Source organism: Pogonomyrmex barbatus, unplaced genomic scaffold (genome assembly GCF_055798465.1).
Source record: "Pogonomyrmex barbatus isolate J1 unplaced genomic scaffold, ASM5579846v1 scaffold11, whole genome shotgun sequence".
Lineage (NCBI taxonomy): Eukaryota > Metazoa > Arthropoda > Insecta > Hymenoptera > Formicidae > Pogonomyrmex > Pogonomyrmex barbatus.
Genome location: NW_028297107.1, coordinates 2,103,372 through 2,118,169, shown reverse-complemented (window position 1 = coordinate 2,118,169; position 14,798 = coordinate 2,103,372). Strand labels below are relative to the sequence as shown.

The window sequence follows — 14,798 nt, the reverse complement described above, 5'->3', positions numbered from 1 at the left end:
AGTTCATGTTGAAATTAGTTAAAGACGAAGCGTGTAGAAGGCGAGAAAATATTTCTTCTAAAATAAGGCACGTGTTCTTATTTACGGATACTGAAAATTACGTGTCTCGTACATTAGAAGGAATGTATAATCAGAAATTCTCTACCGAGCTGTGACATCATATCCCCGGTATGACGTAGGCGAGAGCTATAATACAGATGATGCTGGCATTACGCGATGCTTGCGCTTACGTCGCTGGCGTTACGTAGATGGCGATCTATGCGATTGCATCATGGAGTGTCATGATGTTGCATAAGGCAAAGTAACATTCTTGTTAAGGGCCGTTACATACAGATGCTAAATAGTTCATCGTATACTCTAGAAAGTTAAGATATGCTGTAACATATTCTCTTACTTTAAAATCTTCTTGAAAAAAATCCTCTCTTAACCAAATTTTTTATATTTAAAAGTATTAAAAGTATTACAACGATATTATATCAGGTGTATTAGCATATTCTTTGATTGACGTAAAATCGGCATAATTTGATACGTTATATCGTTTGAATTATATTAAATTTTGTACAATAGTAATTTCATATTTTCGTTAATTTATGTAACATTTTAATAATTTAATATTAATTTCAATCAAAGAATATGCTAATATTCTTGAAGTCTATATTTTATTGAAATAATAAAAATGTGAAATATGTTATTAATTAATATTATACAAAAAATTCATTATTACACAATGCTTTAATATATGCGATATATAATTTTAGTCGATGAAACTTTACTTATTTATATTTACGTAAAACGCTATACAGATAATGAATTTCTTCTTAGGGAGATTGTAAGAATGTGCGTTTGACAATGCGTTTTTTTTATTTGTCTATGTATACAGTGGTGCAAAATTACAGATGGATTTCTGTTGTTTGGACGTAAGAAATTTATAGTCGCGTTTGTGCAATAATGTTCCGATTTATGGTCTAAGATATTGATCTTAATTTGAATCTACTGGGCGCCGCCTTAATTCGGATCAATTGGCCCAATTAATAAGAGTGTAACGGTCGATTGACCACTGTGGGAATAATTAGAGACAGAAGGGATGATTACGTAGCCGCCACAAAAAATGTATAATCATATTTTTTGTGTTTCTCGATTATTACCGAAACGTATTTTGAATTATTGACGAAAGATATTTAAAAAATGAATAAAAAGAAATAAATTAAGAACCATTAAGAATTAGGTTAAGAATAGTAGAAATCCTCCTTTATTAAACAATAAAATTGGAAGTAAAAATCGATTAGGAAAATTGTGAGCGTATGTAATTCGTTTTTTCGCGTATCTATGTGATTGTTTTCTTATATATCGCATATCTTCATGGTTTTCCTCCAGTTTTTTCCTACAGCATAAAATTGGCGGTAAATCAAAGTTAATTCATTTTAATCTGCGAATTTAATTCATTAGTTTCTGAAATCCGTCTCGAAGGGTTTTAGTTTCTTAAGCTTTTCTTGCCCAAGCAAATATCGTGATTAAATTCCTTCGCAGTTTCTTCGGAGACGCTTTAGAACTGCTCGGCATGCATTTGCCGTCGCAGAATCGCAATGCGGTTATACAGCTTGGAGGAAAATCGGTGTGGAGTGATTTATCGTAGTCGCTTTAAAACATCGACTCTGGTATAGCTGGATTAGAAATTGCAGTTAGTTTACTCCGTACGGGATTTCCGGGTTGCCATTAAGAGACAAATTGCGTAATCACGTTAGACAAATGTCCGCAAGATATCCCGCAAGATTTCCGGTTTATTATCCGAGGCTCCATTTGAAAGCAGTTCGATCAAAAGCGATTCGAACACAGGCGCGAATTTTTAGCAAAGAATCGCGGCGCGAATTGCGCTTCGGCAAGTCACGCGTAGATGCCGCCACAGCCATCATATGCTCAACTTTTGCAAAAATTAATTTAAAATTATTTAAATTCACGTGACGTAATTATTAATTATGCATTATTTAGCTACAAATATCGAATTATATATTAGATATATTGCGAAGAATATAGTGATGAAGATTAAAAATAAATTGCAATTTTGTCGTTATTTTAATCATATTGATGAAAAATTATTTTGAATAGATATAATATTATCCCTGTTGTAACAGTTTATATTTAACAATTTTCGCGTAATTTTTTAAATATTATTTTCGCATAATGAGTATAGATTATTCTAGGTGTTTGGAAGGATAATTGCAAGGTTTGACAAATATGAAATACGGATATGCACGAAAATTGGTATCGGTCAGATTGAGGTAAAGGTCGAGAAAAATAGTTGGTCGCGTCCAAATCGCGTGGATCGCGTGCAAGATTCGTCAATGTTTTCCAACGAGACCAGCCAATATAAATGCACATTTGCACACGGTCATCGCCATTATCTGCATTGATGATGCTCTATCTCGTCGTTATTATTATACCTGCGTGCATTCCGCGAATGTCATTGCATTGAGAGTAGTTACATCGAGAAAGGAATTGTTCTTTTTTTATCTTTGTAGCATCGTTTCAATAGTCAACTTTTCCCGTTCGGTTACAAAATCACTTCAAACTATCTGCAACTTCATCAAGATCCGTTAGAATACAACTTACAATTCGCAAAGATGATCTTCACTCGCATTTACGCGTTGTCCTTTTTAATTTTTGCGCTCTACTCTTGATTTTATCCAGACGAATTGTCTGGATAATTCTTCTACGAGAAGGTACTACATTTAAGAACATTAGATACACGTTGCGCAATGTTAGAAGAGTGGGATAAAAATGCACCGGAAGCGGTACGTTATTTCAGGCAGTCACGCTAAGTTATAAGAGATTACATCGTGATTATGTGATGTAGAATATAGATCACGGAAAATTGTGTTCTTGGAATGTGCCCAAGTTGAGATGCTTTTCGATTAACAGCCGACAATTTCTCTTTTATTGTTGCGCCGGAATCTTAATGCCATATCAGAATATCATTCACGTTATGAAATACCAAATTACATTTTAATGCCCTTCTGACGCGGCTAGTTAATTTTCTCCAGCGGAATAGTCTCGGATTTACATAGCTAACGTAGCTTTCAACGTAGAGACTCGGCTTTCATTGAATTTACTGAATTTTTTTTTAATTACGATCCCGATAATTCCCAATCTTAAGTTTCAACCTTCTTGAAGCCGCGTAAATATTTGAAATTCTCTCGAACCCCCGTGGATGTTTGCATTCCCGCGTACGCGAGCGGACTCCTCTTAAAGAGAGAAAACGGAACTCGCTCGCGGATCGAGATTTTTACCCGATATCTTTCCTCGTTAGCGCATTAGGAAGGGCACGCGCACGAATTGGAACAGACGGAAACGCGATGAGCCGTCCCAGTATCACATACGGGAATCATCTCTCGATAATAAAGCTCTCGATAACGTTGCTCTTCTATCGATTTTTTTTTCTCTTCCCTCCCCCTCGTGTCTCTTACTTTCTACCTGTTTCTCTCCTTCTTCCTGTCTATCTGTCTCTTTCGCTTTATATCAAGACGCTGTTTACGCTCGTAGGTATGCCGCGACGCCTTCGCACTCGCTGATGATGACCCGCTTGCGTAATCGCCGTTTGCGTTTCGCATGATTCACTCCCGTAAAACGTCGACGGCGTCATCGATGTCGGTGTTTCTCGAAAACGAGGTCGCACGGTGATTGTCACCGGACGGATCTGTCGATGATTCCCCGCGGCTGATGCATTCCTAGCGATGATCGGCTGGAAATAGTGACGGTGACGCTCCGCGGCGGTGTCGCGGGGTGCGGGGTGCTCGTCGGTTGACTTGACCCACTTGAAATTCGAAAGCGGATGTTGGCTCGAGAGCAATCCCCATCTGAAAGGAAGTTTCCGCTGGGGTTTCTGACGATATTCCTCGAAAGAGTCGCCGCCTAGCTTCGTCATTTATTACGGATGAAATGTATTGTATCGCAAGATATGGCGCGCCCTTGCAAAAGATTTACGCGAAAGTTCAGGAGGGAGGAAACTCAGGTATAAATTGCGGACTGGATACGTCTTGATGTTCCTGCGTTTAATCCTCAATGAATCCTATTTGCGTTTGAAAGCGAAATTTGCTAAGCTCTCACGAGTACTATTGAATTAATCTCCCGATGAATATTCCTCGATATATATATATATATATATATATATATATTGTATTCTTAATTGATGTATGAGCGTTGTTTGTATGCTGTTGTTTGTATGCATTGAGCTTTGTCAAGAAAACGCTTGGTGCTTTTTGATATTAATATATATCTAGGCATACTCTTCTCGGAAGAGTACTAATTGTGTTTAACATTTCGTCAAGTAGAAATAACAAGATTTCAAACAGCGATATTATATATATATATACATTTTAAATATCACCCGTTATCGCCTTTTGCAGATCAGCATCGTTTTTCTTGCCACGCTAGATCTAGAATATATCACACTTGTCGGATTGCGTTTTATTCTAAATCTAACTTTTCTATCTGAAGTACTAAATGCATTTAGCCCCTACTGTCTAGCGACTATCAATAATCAGCGTTGTAACCATAACTACATCGATCAGAAAAGTCAGGCGTTGCGATAAAGAAGGGAAGGTACAGCAATGCCCAGGAGTGACTCAGAGTTCCCCTCGCTCCACTGTACCATCTCAATTCCACGTATTGCATCTGCATGTTAAGTTAGATTGACTCTGAGAGAACTGAACCGTGAGCCACTCGAATATACGTGCTCGGTCTTGGTCGTCTCTCCGATCCTCCTCTTCTCCTTCCTTTGCGGATACACACTCGCCGGAGCGTACGCACTTTCGCGTCGCACACAAATGCGTGCACCAATTGTATTTGCATATTTCAAATTATTTCGAGGAAGAGACGCTAAGTGGAGCGTCGCCTCTGCGCAATGGAGCGATCCCACCTCGGTTTATCTACGGCGTTTCTTCTTTTTTTTTTTCCTTTCTTTTTTATTATTATTTGTTTCTCCCCATTCCTTTTTTTCTCCTTCTCTCTCTCTCTCTCTCTCTCTCTCTCTCTCATTCGCGTAAGTACGCAAATGCACACGGGGCGGCCCATCGTGCAATCGATACCACAAATGGAGCTCATCGCGCCGCTCCGCGAAGCTACCGCATCGCTCGCCCACACGCGAGCACATTTCGAACGAAAGAGCATTCTCGCGCGCCTACGTAATGGACGAATCGTACCAGCGTCATTTAAATATTTGCTCGCCACGGCGGCTTTGCGCTGCGAATTCTATTTCACGAAATCTTGGAGCGCGCCGGGAAAAATCTTGCAGGTGAGCTTCCTGCTTACCCAAATGTCGAGGAAATTTTGCTCTCGACCGTCGCGCATCTTTCCGTTTATTTGCGTTTTTCGCATCCGCCGCGCGCGCTCCGACGAAGATAAATAAAAATTACGCGACGGCGGCCCGACGGGCGTTGCATCCCCGGACGAGTTTATATTTGCGAATTTTCACGCTCGACGGCCCGAAGTCGTTATGAAGTTGTTTGCACGCTGAGTTCTCGTCAGGCATCACATCGGCATCCTGCGTATCGACATAGAAAACGATGAGGCGTGACTTGACGAGAGATACGACAAGACGGGGGAGGAAGAGAAACAGGAAGATTACGCGGTATCGGTTTCTTTTTTTTTTTCCGCCCGCGGGATTCGGCGGATTGCGTCTGCGAAAAAATTACGTGGAAATACTCGCGGCGTGATCCCTGAGATGGAAACTCGCTCGCTCGCGTGCACGGATATAAAAGAAACTTTCCTTTCACGGAAAAATAATATGCATCGCGCGCGGTGCGATTTTATGTGCACGCATCTTATCTGCGTATTCAACATATATATATATATATAACGTTCTTTTATTGTCCGCGAATGCGCAAAGAGTGTTCTCTGCGAGAAAAGAGTCGCTTCTTTCGAATGGTGAACGTGTGTACCGCAAACTTGGATGACTCGTCTAATTTTTCCTCGCTATTAGCATTCTTTTTTTTCGTTTTGTCATCCAAACATGTCATTATGCGAAACGATGAGTTGCTTTTTTGTAATCGCAGCTTCCTTTCCGATTTCGTCGCGCTTTGCAATCGCGTCTTTCCTCTCCACGAATCAGAATATCAAACGGCTCTCGGAAAAGACAGATCGCGAGAGAAGAATGCGGATGCATGTTGTTCCCTGGCACGCGCCTCGTCACCGCCGTGCGTTTGTATTAATAGCCGCGGGAGACCGAGAGGTAGAAATGATCGAAATGTTGGCGCCAACGGAAACAAATCTTTATTGCGAACAACGGCACATCGCAATCTCATTCTGCAACGGTCGCTTGGTAAAACCATCCCGCGCGTCATTTAACGTCGAGGATATACTACCGCCACCGCCGTTTCTTGGCTCGCTAATATCCGTTTGTAAATTAACACACGACACTGGGCCAAGTCGCTTGCTGGACGTTTCTATACTTGGTGCACACGTCGACGCTGCCGTAACGGAACGGCAGCTGCACGATGATGATGTCGTAGTCGGTGTTGACGAGGATGGCGTTCAACGAGGGTATGTGCAACTTGTTGACGATGTCGTCATCCTGAAGCTCGCCGGTCACCGGGTTCATGTAGGAGCAACGGGTCTTCGCTAGCACGCAAGCGGTGGTATTGATGAACAATTGCGCAAGCTGCACCTCCGTGAGATTGACGTAGCTGTTGTTGACGCTGGGGAACACTCTTGCGGCTTCGCGAACGCATTCTCTGAGCTGCGGAAAGTATCGGTCAACGGGGTTGTTCGTCGAGCCTGTCGCGTTCTCAGATTTTGCGGTGCGCTTTTGAAATTCCGATTAAGTACACTCGTCGTGCGAAAAGAGGAACTGTACAGTATTGTATAATACAGATAGTTACAGAACTTGGAGGGAACAGCGCGTGAGACATCTTGATTGTCGTCTCACGTGGAAATATTATGAATGCATTCTCAACAAGATAAATAATCGTGGCCTCGAGAATGTATAGGGAGAGATTATATAGGGTCGCGCGGATCTATAGACCCGGGAGGAGTGGTCGTAGTAGTCGTAGTAGTCGTAGTAGTCGTAGTAGTCGTAGTTACATCAGGTATATCAGTCTCCCTAATTATGCAGACGCTCCTTTGTGGTGCTACTTTTAAGAATTTAAAAAAACTCTGTTGTTTGATTCGTGCTATTCCCCGCATCGGCGTCCTAGCTGCTCTGATATCTACATCCTGGACAATATTTGCAATGGACCTTTTTTTATTATCTATTTACAATATTTACAGTTTTACAAAATTATTTACAATATCAACATTTTTAACATTATTGAATGTGCGCATTAAAAGCAGATGAGTGAAAATTGACTAATTAAATCAGATTTTAAGCTCATTAAAAAATAATTATATAACAAACATTTATTAAGATAGTAATTTTTAAGTATTGATACTAAAAAGCAATTAATATTTGTGGATGCATGTATAACGCAAGTAATGTGATGTAATATAAGCATAGAGATAAAACAATGTTCAAGGAAGCATTATATCGAGAGCACGAAGAGACAGAGAGCGAGAAAGAGAAGGAGGGAGAGAAAGAGAGAGAGAGAGAGAGAGAGAAAAGTAATTGTAGAATAGCGCGTCAAATAACATGATGTCTAATAGCTATTGGTTTAGAAAATTCAATCTTACCAAATTGTTCTTATTGACTTGCCGAATGCATTCTAAGAACGAGCAGTATATTAACGTGGTACTCCGGGCATTGGGCATATTGGTCGCATTCTAGAGAGAAAGGAAACGCGGGACGCAACGAATTTATAAAGTAGAGAATTACGAAACGTTGTATTAAAGAATAAGACGAATGGAAACGGTCGTTTCATGCACGTACTCGCAAATAGGCCTGACAATGACCGTAGCTGGTGTTGTTGAGATAAGTGTCGGCGCACGCGGCCATGGCTACTAGCATGGGGTAACCCTGCGGTAGGACGCTGGCACGATAGAAGCAACCGTAACAAGCGTCGCGTTGCATCGTCGCATTTGAATCTTGCGACTGATTGCACAACTGATTCAGTAACTCAGGTATTCTCACTCTGAAAAGGAAAATCACGTCGTGTATACAACGCGAAACAGGCGCGCGACGCGAAAGAATATTCTCTTCTTCTTTCGCGTAAGCAACAGGAACAATTGGGGGATATGTACTGTTTAACCCCGGCGAACGTCCCCAAAAATTTTCCCAGACCGTCCTGCATCAAGGAGTCGACAAAGTTCACGCTGGAGATCGAAAAGAGTATAAAAATCACGACTAGTACAACTCTCGTCATCGTTGCACACGACTATTTGACGATTTCACTACAAATCGCATCGCACTGGTACTTTTATACCGATGTGTGAATCTGATAAAATTCACCAGGGATGTATTTGCGCTCGTTCGTTTGAAAAAAATGTTTCTACTCGTTTGATGTTCGTTTAAGATAAATATACATAGAGAAATTTTATTAATAACCTGTCTTAACAAATTGAAAATCATTTATTTTTACATTAACGTCAATTGATGCTAATTCTGATTAGCTAAGCTTAATTTTTTTTTTTTATAATTTGGATTATGAGTTAGATTGCAATTCACCAGTTTGATGAAGCAATTTATTGCACAATTTGATTAATCTTGTTTAACCTTGACCATAACTCCACTTTACTTTTTTTCTCTAGTTCTACTTGTTCGAAAGAGCAGAATTTGATGTCGATGGTTTTGAGGTTGAAGTCAATCGACGTTGAAACGAGTCTTCAATCTGATTGCTTCTCCATTTTACTTTTTTTTTTTTTTTTTTTTTTTTTTTTTTTTTTTTTTTTTTTCAACTGACCGGTTACTTTGCGGCCCTGGCTGCACTGAAGTTACAGCTAAAGCGTAACGATTCCCATTACTCGCGACCTCGCACACGAGGCCGTGACACGTGGTTGATCGTCGTTGTCTCGTGAAAATGGACCGTGAATAGGATATCTGGGACAGCTAGTGAATCTCACGATCGCGGCTGTGCCAACGCAATTGTATATCGGACGAAATATGGCCGGTCGCATTATCGCTAAATCGCGAAATGTATTCAACACTTGTCCAGTCATCGCTGCATTTTTGCATCGACACGCGATATGGCGTGCGGGGACATTCGGCCGTTTATTTATTTTCCGGTCGGGGAGCCTCTCTGGCGGCCCAAAAATCATCTTTTCCCAACGATCCCGCCGGAAGCTCAGCCATGTCAGTCACGGTCAAAAATACATGACGGACAACATTGTTGTATCGTCGCGTTGCGTAACGGACGATAATGTCTCTTAATTAACTGGTTTATTTAACATTTTACCTGTTTTTCGACGAACACCGTGAATCAGAAATGTTTTTTTACGACACCCTCTCTTTTTCTCCCACGATCCGCAACTGTCCCGCGATCCAAGTGAATCGTGAATCCTCTCGAACGGCGTCGCGTAAAATGCAACGTGATGACAATTGATGATATCTCACCGCGCATTTCTATCCGATGCGGGACAAAAGGCGCGAAAGTTTCTCCTCATTCCGTCGCTGTCTAGGGGGCTTTTAATTAGATACCACCGAGCGTGCCATTTGGGAAGAACGTCAGGAAATCAGCGCGTTGGCTGCGACGAAAATGAATAGGCAAACGACACTCCCGTCGGGGCGCTCTCTAATTTCGGGACCCACGTGGAAAAGTGGGCCATCGTGTGTGCGAGAGACGACACGACACACGCGTCGCAGCTATTTGTGTGCCAGACGGCAAGGAAACGAAGCGGGATGAAGGCTGGAAAGGCGCAAAGAGGGGATAGAGGGACGACGGAGAGACGAACGGTGAAAAGCGCGGTGCAACCCCCACCGGCCAGAATTAGAATGACTCACGGGATTATTTAGGTTTATGTAATCCGAGAAATTCGACGCGGCGACCGCCGTCGCGACGTCGTGACGTCTTCTCTCGGTGTCACTGCGTCACACACCTCACGCTTAACGCCGAAGAGTTTCGCGAAAGTATCATGTTGCATATCTTCGGTACTTCCTTACGAAGTGACCCTTATCGTAATTATTCGCTCGGAATAGATTCGGCGATAATTGTCGCGCCGGCAGGATAAGATGGTAGTCGCGAATGTTAAAAGCATTTCACGAAATTTCCTAGCTCTCTCTCTCGTAGTTTACTGGATGGAACTTTAGTTCATCATTAATCCCCCGAAATTTATTATAGAATCAAAAAAAAAAAAAAACTGATAAACCAATCCATAATGTGCTCGTAATAATTGACAAGGATCGTATTTACGACACTCTCGCGGGCATTCGAAATGAATATTTTATCGCTGATTTTAGTTGATATTTTAACGAGTGCAAAGGCGAAAGCACATCGTCGTGTCATAAAAATATGTCTCACTTGTATTCGGTTTCCATTTAGCATGTATTTCACGTTCGAAAGTGTCGCGGAACGCGAATCTCCGAGGACACAACGCCTCTTGTGTTCTCAATCTCCTCCCTTATCCGATTCCTCCCGCCGGAACTCGATCAAAGCGAGACTGGTAAGGATTCGGGTTGCTGCGCGTGCTAGCGTGGCATCGACGATGCTTTCCGTAATTGCTCTTCGGGTCCTTCAGCGGAATCTAATTACGACGGTGTCTCAAAGAAATGCACGCGTCGTAACGCGCCCACGCGCGACAGCTGCTCTTCTATCTTTCCAATTTCTTCGCACTCTTTGAACCTTTTACCCAAGGACCAATTAAACATAGGCGCCTTTGAGGATCGCCGCGATGACAGGTGCATCAGTCAAATGTCCCGTGGTGACGACGAATTAGTGAGCTAATTCGTTAAGCGCGCTATCTCGATTTCGCCCGGGAGTTTGACAAATTTATTTTGATTTTCGCGCAAAACGCGCGTTGAACTTTTCGCGCGTGAGTAAAAAAAGAAAGAAGGGGTTTAGCCGTGGCTTACGAAACGGCACGAGAACGAAAGATTAATTCTCGGTTGAGGTTGTGCAGGAACGAAGGGTGTCAACGGGAGTGTCATCTCTACTGGATACTTTCCAATTACCAGGACGAGAGTTTGTAACTGTTGATCCGTCAGCAATCTCTCTTGGGCGTTCCTCATCGTCGAATTAGGATGCGTACACTCCTGATTATAAAAGGTTAAAATTCGTTTTGCTTTTTATCGCGCCGCGTGCTCCTTCCTTACAAGCAGCAGCGTTGCTTTCTCCGGCCGTGACGAGAGAGGGACGTCTCAATTATTTTTCCTCCCTACGGGCCTTCTCTCGGGATCCTTTCTGCCCGTCTGATAAGTGCATTAGTTGAACCCGGAAATTGGTCGACACCCCGTGGCGTGTGCGCGCATTAACCCCACCATTTGGTTCCCGTCGTTTCAGAGGCGCGAGAAGCCGACGATGAAAAAAAAAGAGGAAGGAACAGAAAAAGAAGCTCGCGCGCGCGCGCGCGCGCGAGAGAGAGAGAGAGAGAGAGAGAGGGGGGAAGGAAGAGGGAAGATAACTCTATGTGGACGAAGGAAAAGGTGATCCCACGTGTGAGCTGTACATCAACAGATTTTAACCTACATACACTGGTGCTTCCCTTCGCGCGCATTTTGCCCTCGTGGAATGCTTTTAGCTGCATGGAGCGCACAATGCCGAGTGCCTTTGTGTCGAATCGCTGAAAGAAACAGCCCCGACGGCCTTTAACGTCGGCATTCTCTCCTCTTCCATCTTCGCAATTAAATTGCCCTCGAATCGACAGTTATCGTTTACTCTACCACGAATTCGGAATATAACTTCCGAGACGATACTCTTACATCTGATATTATACTTCCCCGGTGCGCGTTTTTCCTCTTGTTTTGAAATTTTCCTTTTTAACTTAAGTATTAAATATAAATGTCACGTTCCTCGCGTTCTTTGCTCATCCATTTGTGTGCGCGTGTTCCTTCCATTTTTCTCGAGATATCTTAAGCCCGCGAAGGGCCATTTCAGGCACAGTCGCGGGGCACTTGCCGCTATAATTCCCCTCGTCATTCTTTAAGCCGAAGAAGCGAAGGAAAGAAATGTAAGCCGTTCAGGTGTTGTTTCTTGGACCCGAACGTTGAATCTACTCGGCTCGAACTCGTGGGCGGGATACGCGGATAAATGCGAGTATGTAATACGGCGATAAAAGCGGCCCTTTTTCCGTAATACAACCGTATTCGTCACCGCGCGATCTGACATATCTATCACACGTGCACATACATTTTCCTCGGCCACGTGCACCCTAATTCGCGGGGCTCTCTGACCGACGTATGGGCAACGACAGTCTCGTTTTACGCACACGGATCGTTAGATTTTCGAGAGAGTGTGTGTGGCCGACCCTGCTATATCTATCAAGTATTATAAGAAATTGGTAGTGTAATAAAGATCGGTTGGCCACGCAAAGGGTGCTCACATTGGCCCCAGGAGTGTAATTCGAAGGCGCAATTTATGTCGTTATTTTCGATTGATATATCAGTGGAGATTTCTTGCAGTGAATTACTTTAGTGAGTACCGCAAGTATCAGAATCTCACCCTCGTATAAAATAAATTGTGAATTATTTTCTGCGTTTCGTATACCGACAAAATAGTTTTATTAAAGTATCTCAAAATTTGGCCAGGAACAGATCCGAAAATAATTTTGAAATATCGAAATAAGCGTTATGATGATACTATAAAAATTTTTGATATTTTAACGATCAATTTTCAATATTCGTAACAACATAACTTTTTGATGGTCCAACAAAATGATTTTCTGGTTAAATTTTTAAATATTTTAGTAAAATTGTTCCTCTCGTTCCTACTATCAGTTATTATATTCCTAATTCGAAGCAATTTTAATGAATCTGACATATGTACCATGGCGAAGAGACTCTGTTTTTATTGGTATTGCGAATGCGTTACGCGTAATGAGAACGATCTAGCGGAGAACGCCAGAATTTTTAACGAACTACATAAATTATATCGCTCTTTATGCGCCGCACATATGCCATTCGTATGCGGTGGAAAAATTTGATTGAATTTATTCACGCGTGCGCACGAAAATTGCATTTCAAGGAAAGTCGCGTGCAGATTATTAAATCTCGATGCGACTTTGTAACCCGCTAATAGCTCTCTGCTTATTACGTAAATCCGCTGCAAGAGTAGTTTCAAGACGTCCCGCGGCAAGTCGACACTTTGTTGCAGCAAACGCGTTATGTTGCCGTTGACGCATACCTGGACGTTGCATCGAATTAACATTCGCAGTGACGATGCACATTCAGCGTTTTTGATGTCACGGTATTTGCGCATATGCGTCCACCAGTCTGCCTGTAGAAAATTGTATGTCATGGGCACGAAACATTCGTTGCATTTATCTTTGAAATTGTCGGATTAATAACAGCCTCGGTGTTACCGGCTCGACGTTACTTTCGCCGTCTCGCTTAACGTAATCTGTGTCCCCGAAAATGACTTACTCGTCGTACGAATCGCCGTTCGAGAAAAAGAGAAGCACGCGACACTTTCAAGGAGTTGCTCGTTAATTTTAACGATCCTATCGAAGTGACAGCGACGCGCATTCCCGTCTCTCTTCATTTTCGCTCGCATTTCATTCCGCTCTCTTCATTTTGCATTTCGCCACTTTACATCGCCAAAAGGATCGTACAGTTTTGTACATGCAAAGATGGAGATGTTCGAAACCTTTTCGTGAAACAATTTGTCATCGATTGAACGATTCGGTTTAGCGCATTAAATTTCTTTTTTTTTATTTCGCATATTGATTTTCGTATATTGAAGTGGTTTTTCATCTCTCGATTTCAATTAGAATTTTTATATTTATTTTGATATATTTATATTTATTTATTTTGATATTTTGGGTAATTAAATCGACCGCTTTTGATACTAATTTATAGCTTTGAATTGTGAAATTTTATCGAAGAAAAATAAATATTCCTCTGTCGTACTTTAAGTAGAAGATTTTGTTTATTTATTACTTATTTTAAACGCAAAGTAGAAATCCATTTTTCATGTAAATCATAATTCTTTAGAATTTATAAATATCTTAAAACCAAGATCAAATTTTGATTCGAATTTGTACGATTCTAATGCTCAAGCCGAAGTTATATTTTTTCAACGCAATGGCTAAAATCGGATTGTGCGCCACACAGCATTCCTATCTAAGTAGTCACGGACCAATTTTCATTTCTCGTTCCTCGTGTGACGGGCTGATCGACGTTTCGCACGTGATCTTTTCTGTTTTCGTTGAGAAGAAATAAGGCGATCCAGAGCGAGGCCAGAGCGTTGTTTTCGCTCTACATCAGCTTACCGCTTGAGCCACGCGATAGGGTCAGAACCTCCCCCAAAAATTCTCTTTAAAAGTTTACAGGGTGCCGCAGGAATTTATCGAGGTGCCTCACGAGTGCTCTTAACGAAATTAAAGCTGTTCGGAGCCATGGGTACGACAAAGAGGACATATTTCACACCGGGAAATTTATGAAATTTACGGAAACATTCGCGAAACTTCTCAGCGATTCGCGTGTTATGGCTTTCGACGACAGAGCTGTTCATCTCGCGAACGTACGCGTGCATGTCCCAAATCAATTAAAATGCAGGAGCTTTTATCGTAGGAGGTACCGCGATAACGAATCTTAACAGTCAATTTTGCGCCCGAAACCCGACGCGCCTTTGGTTTTACTCCGACATTAGGAACTTCGCCGAATAATATTGGCCATTTACTCGGCAGGCCTCACGGACGTAGTTGTAGTTGTGTCTCGGTTGTTTCTCGACGATGGCCCTTTTCCACCCATCCTTACGCCCGCGGAAAAAGCGATATCCGAAATC

General features: G+C 42.1%; 2 protein-coding genes across 2 annotated transcripts in view; one reads left to right on the top strand and one right to left on the bottom strand.

Annotated features, from left to right (window-relative positions):
- Pdk1 (Phosphoinositide-dependent kinase 1) overlaps positions 1 to 14,798 on the top strand; it is a 302,785-nt gene that overhangs the window by 933 nt on the left and 287,054 nt on the right. The window lies entirely within an intron of this gene.
- LOC105426051 (uncharacterized) lies at positions 256 to 14,261 on the bottom strand. Its single transcript, XM_089070943.1, has 3 exons — positions 8,167 to 14,261; positions 7,856 to 8,057; positions 256 to 6,730 (listed from the first exon to the last, which is right to left on the bottom strand). The coding sequence occupies exons 1-3, from the start codon at positions 8,286 to 8,288 to the stop codon at positions 6,398 to 6,400; spliced, it is 657 nt and encodes a 218-aa protein (XP_088927069.1). The 5' UTR covers positions 8,289 to 14,261; the 3' UTR covers positions 256 to 6,397.

What these genes read in the sequence shown, in the direction of transcription:
- LOC105426051 (XM_089070943.1), bottom strand. Translation starts at nt 8,288, where the DNA reads ATGACGAGAGTTGTACTAGTCGTGATTTTTATACTCTTTTCGATCTCC. An exon ending in ACGTTCGCCGGGGTTAAACA is followed by an intron (nt 8,058 to 8,166) that starts GTACATATCCCC and finishes TTTCCTTTTCAG; the next exon opens with AGTGAGAATACCTGAGTTAC. An exon ending in ATTGTCAGGCCTATTTGCGA is followed by an intron (nt 6,731 to 7,855) that starts GTACGTGCATGA and finishes TACTTTCCGCAG; the next exon opens with CTCAGAGAATGCGTTCGCGA.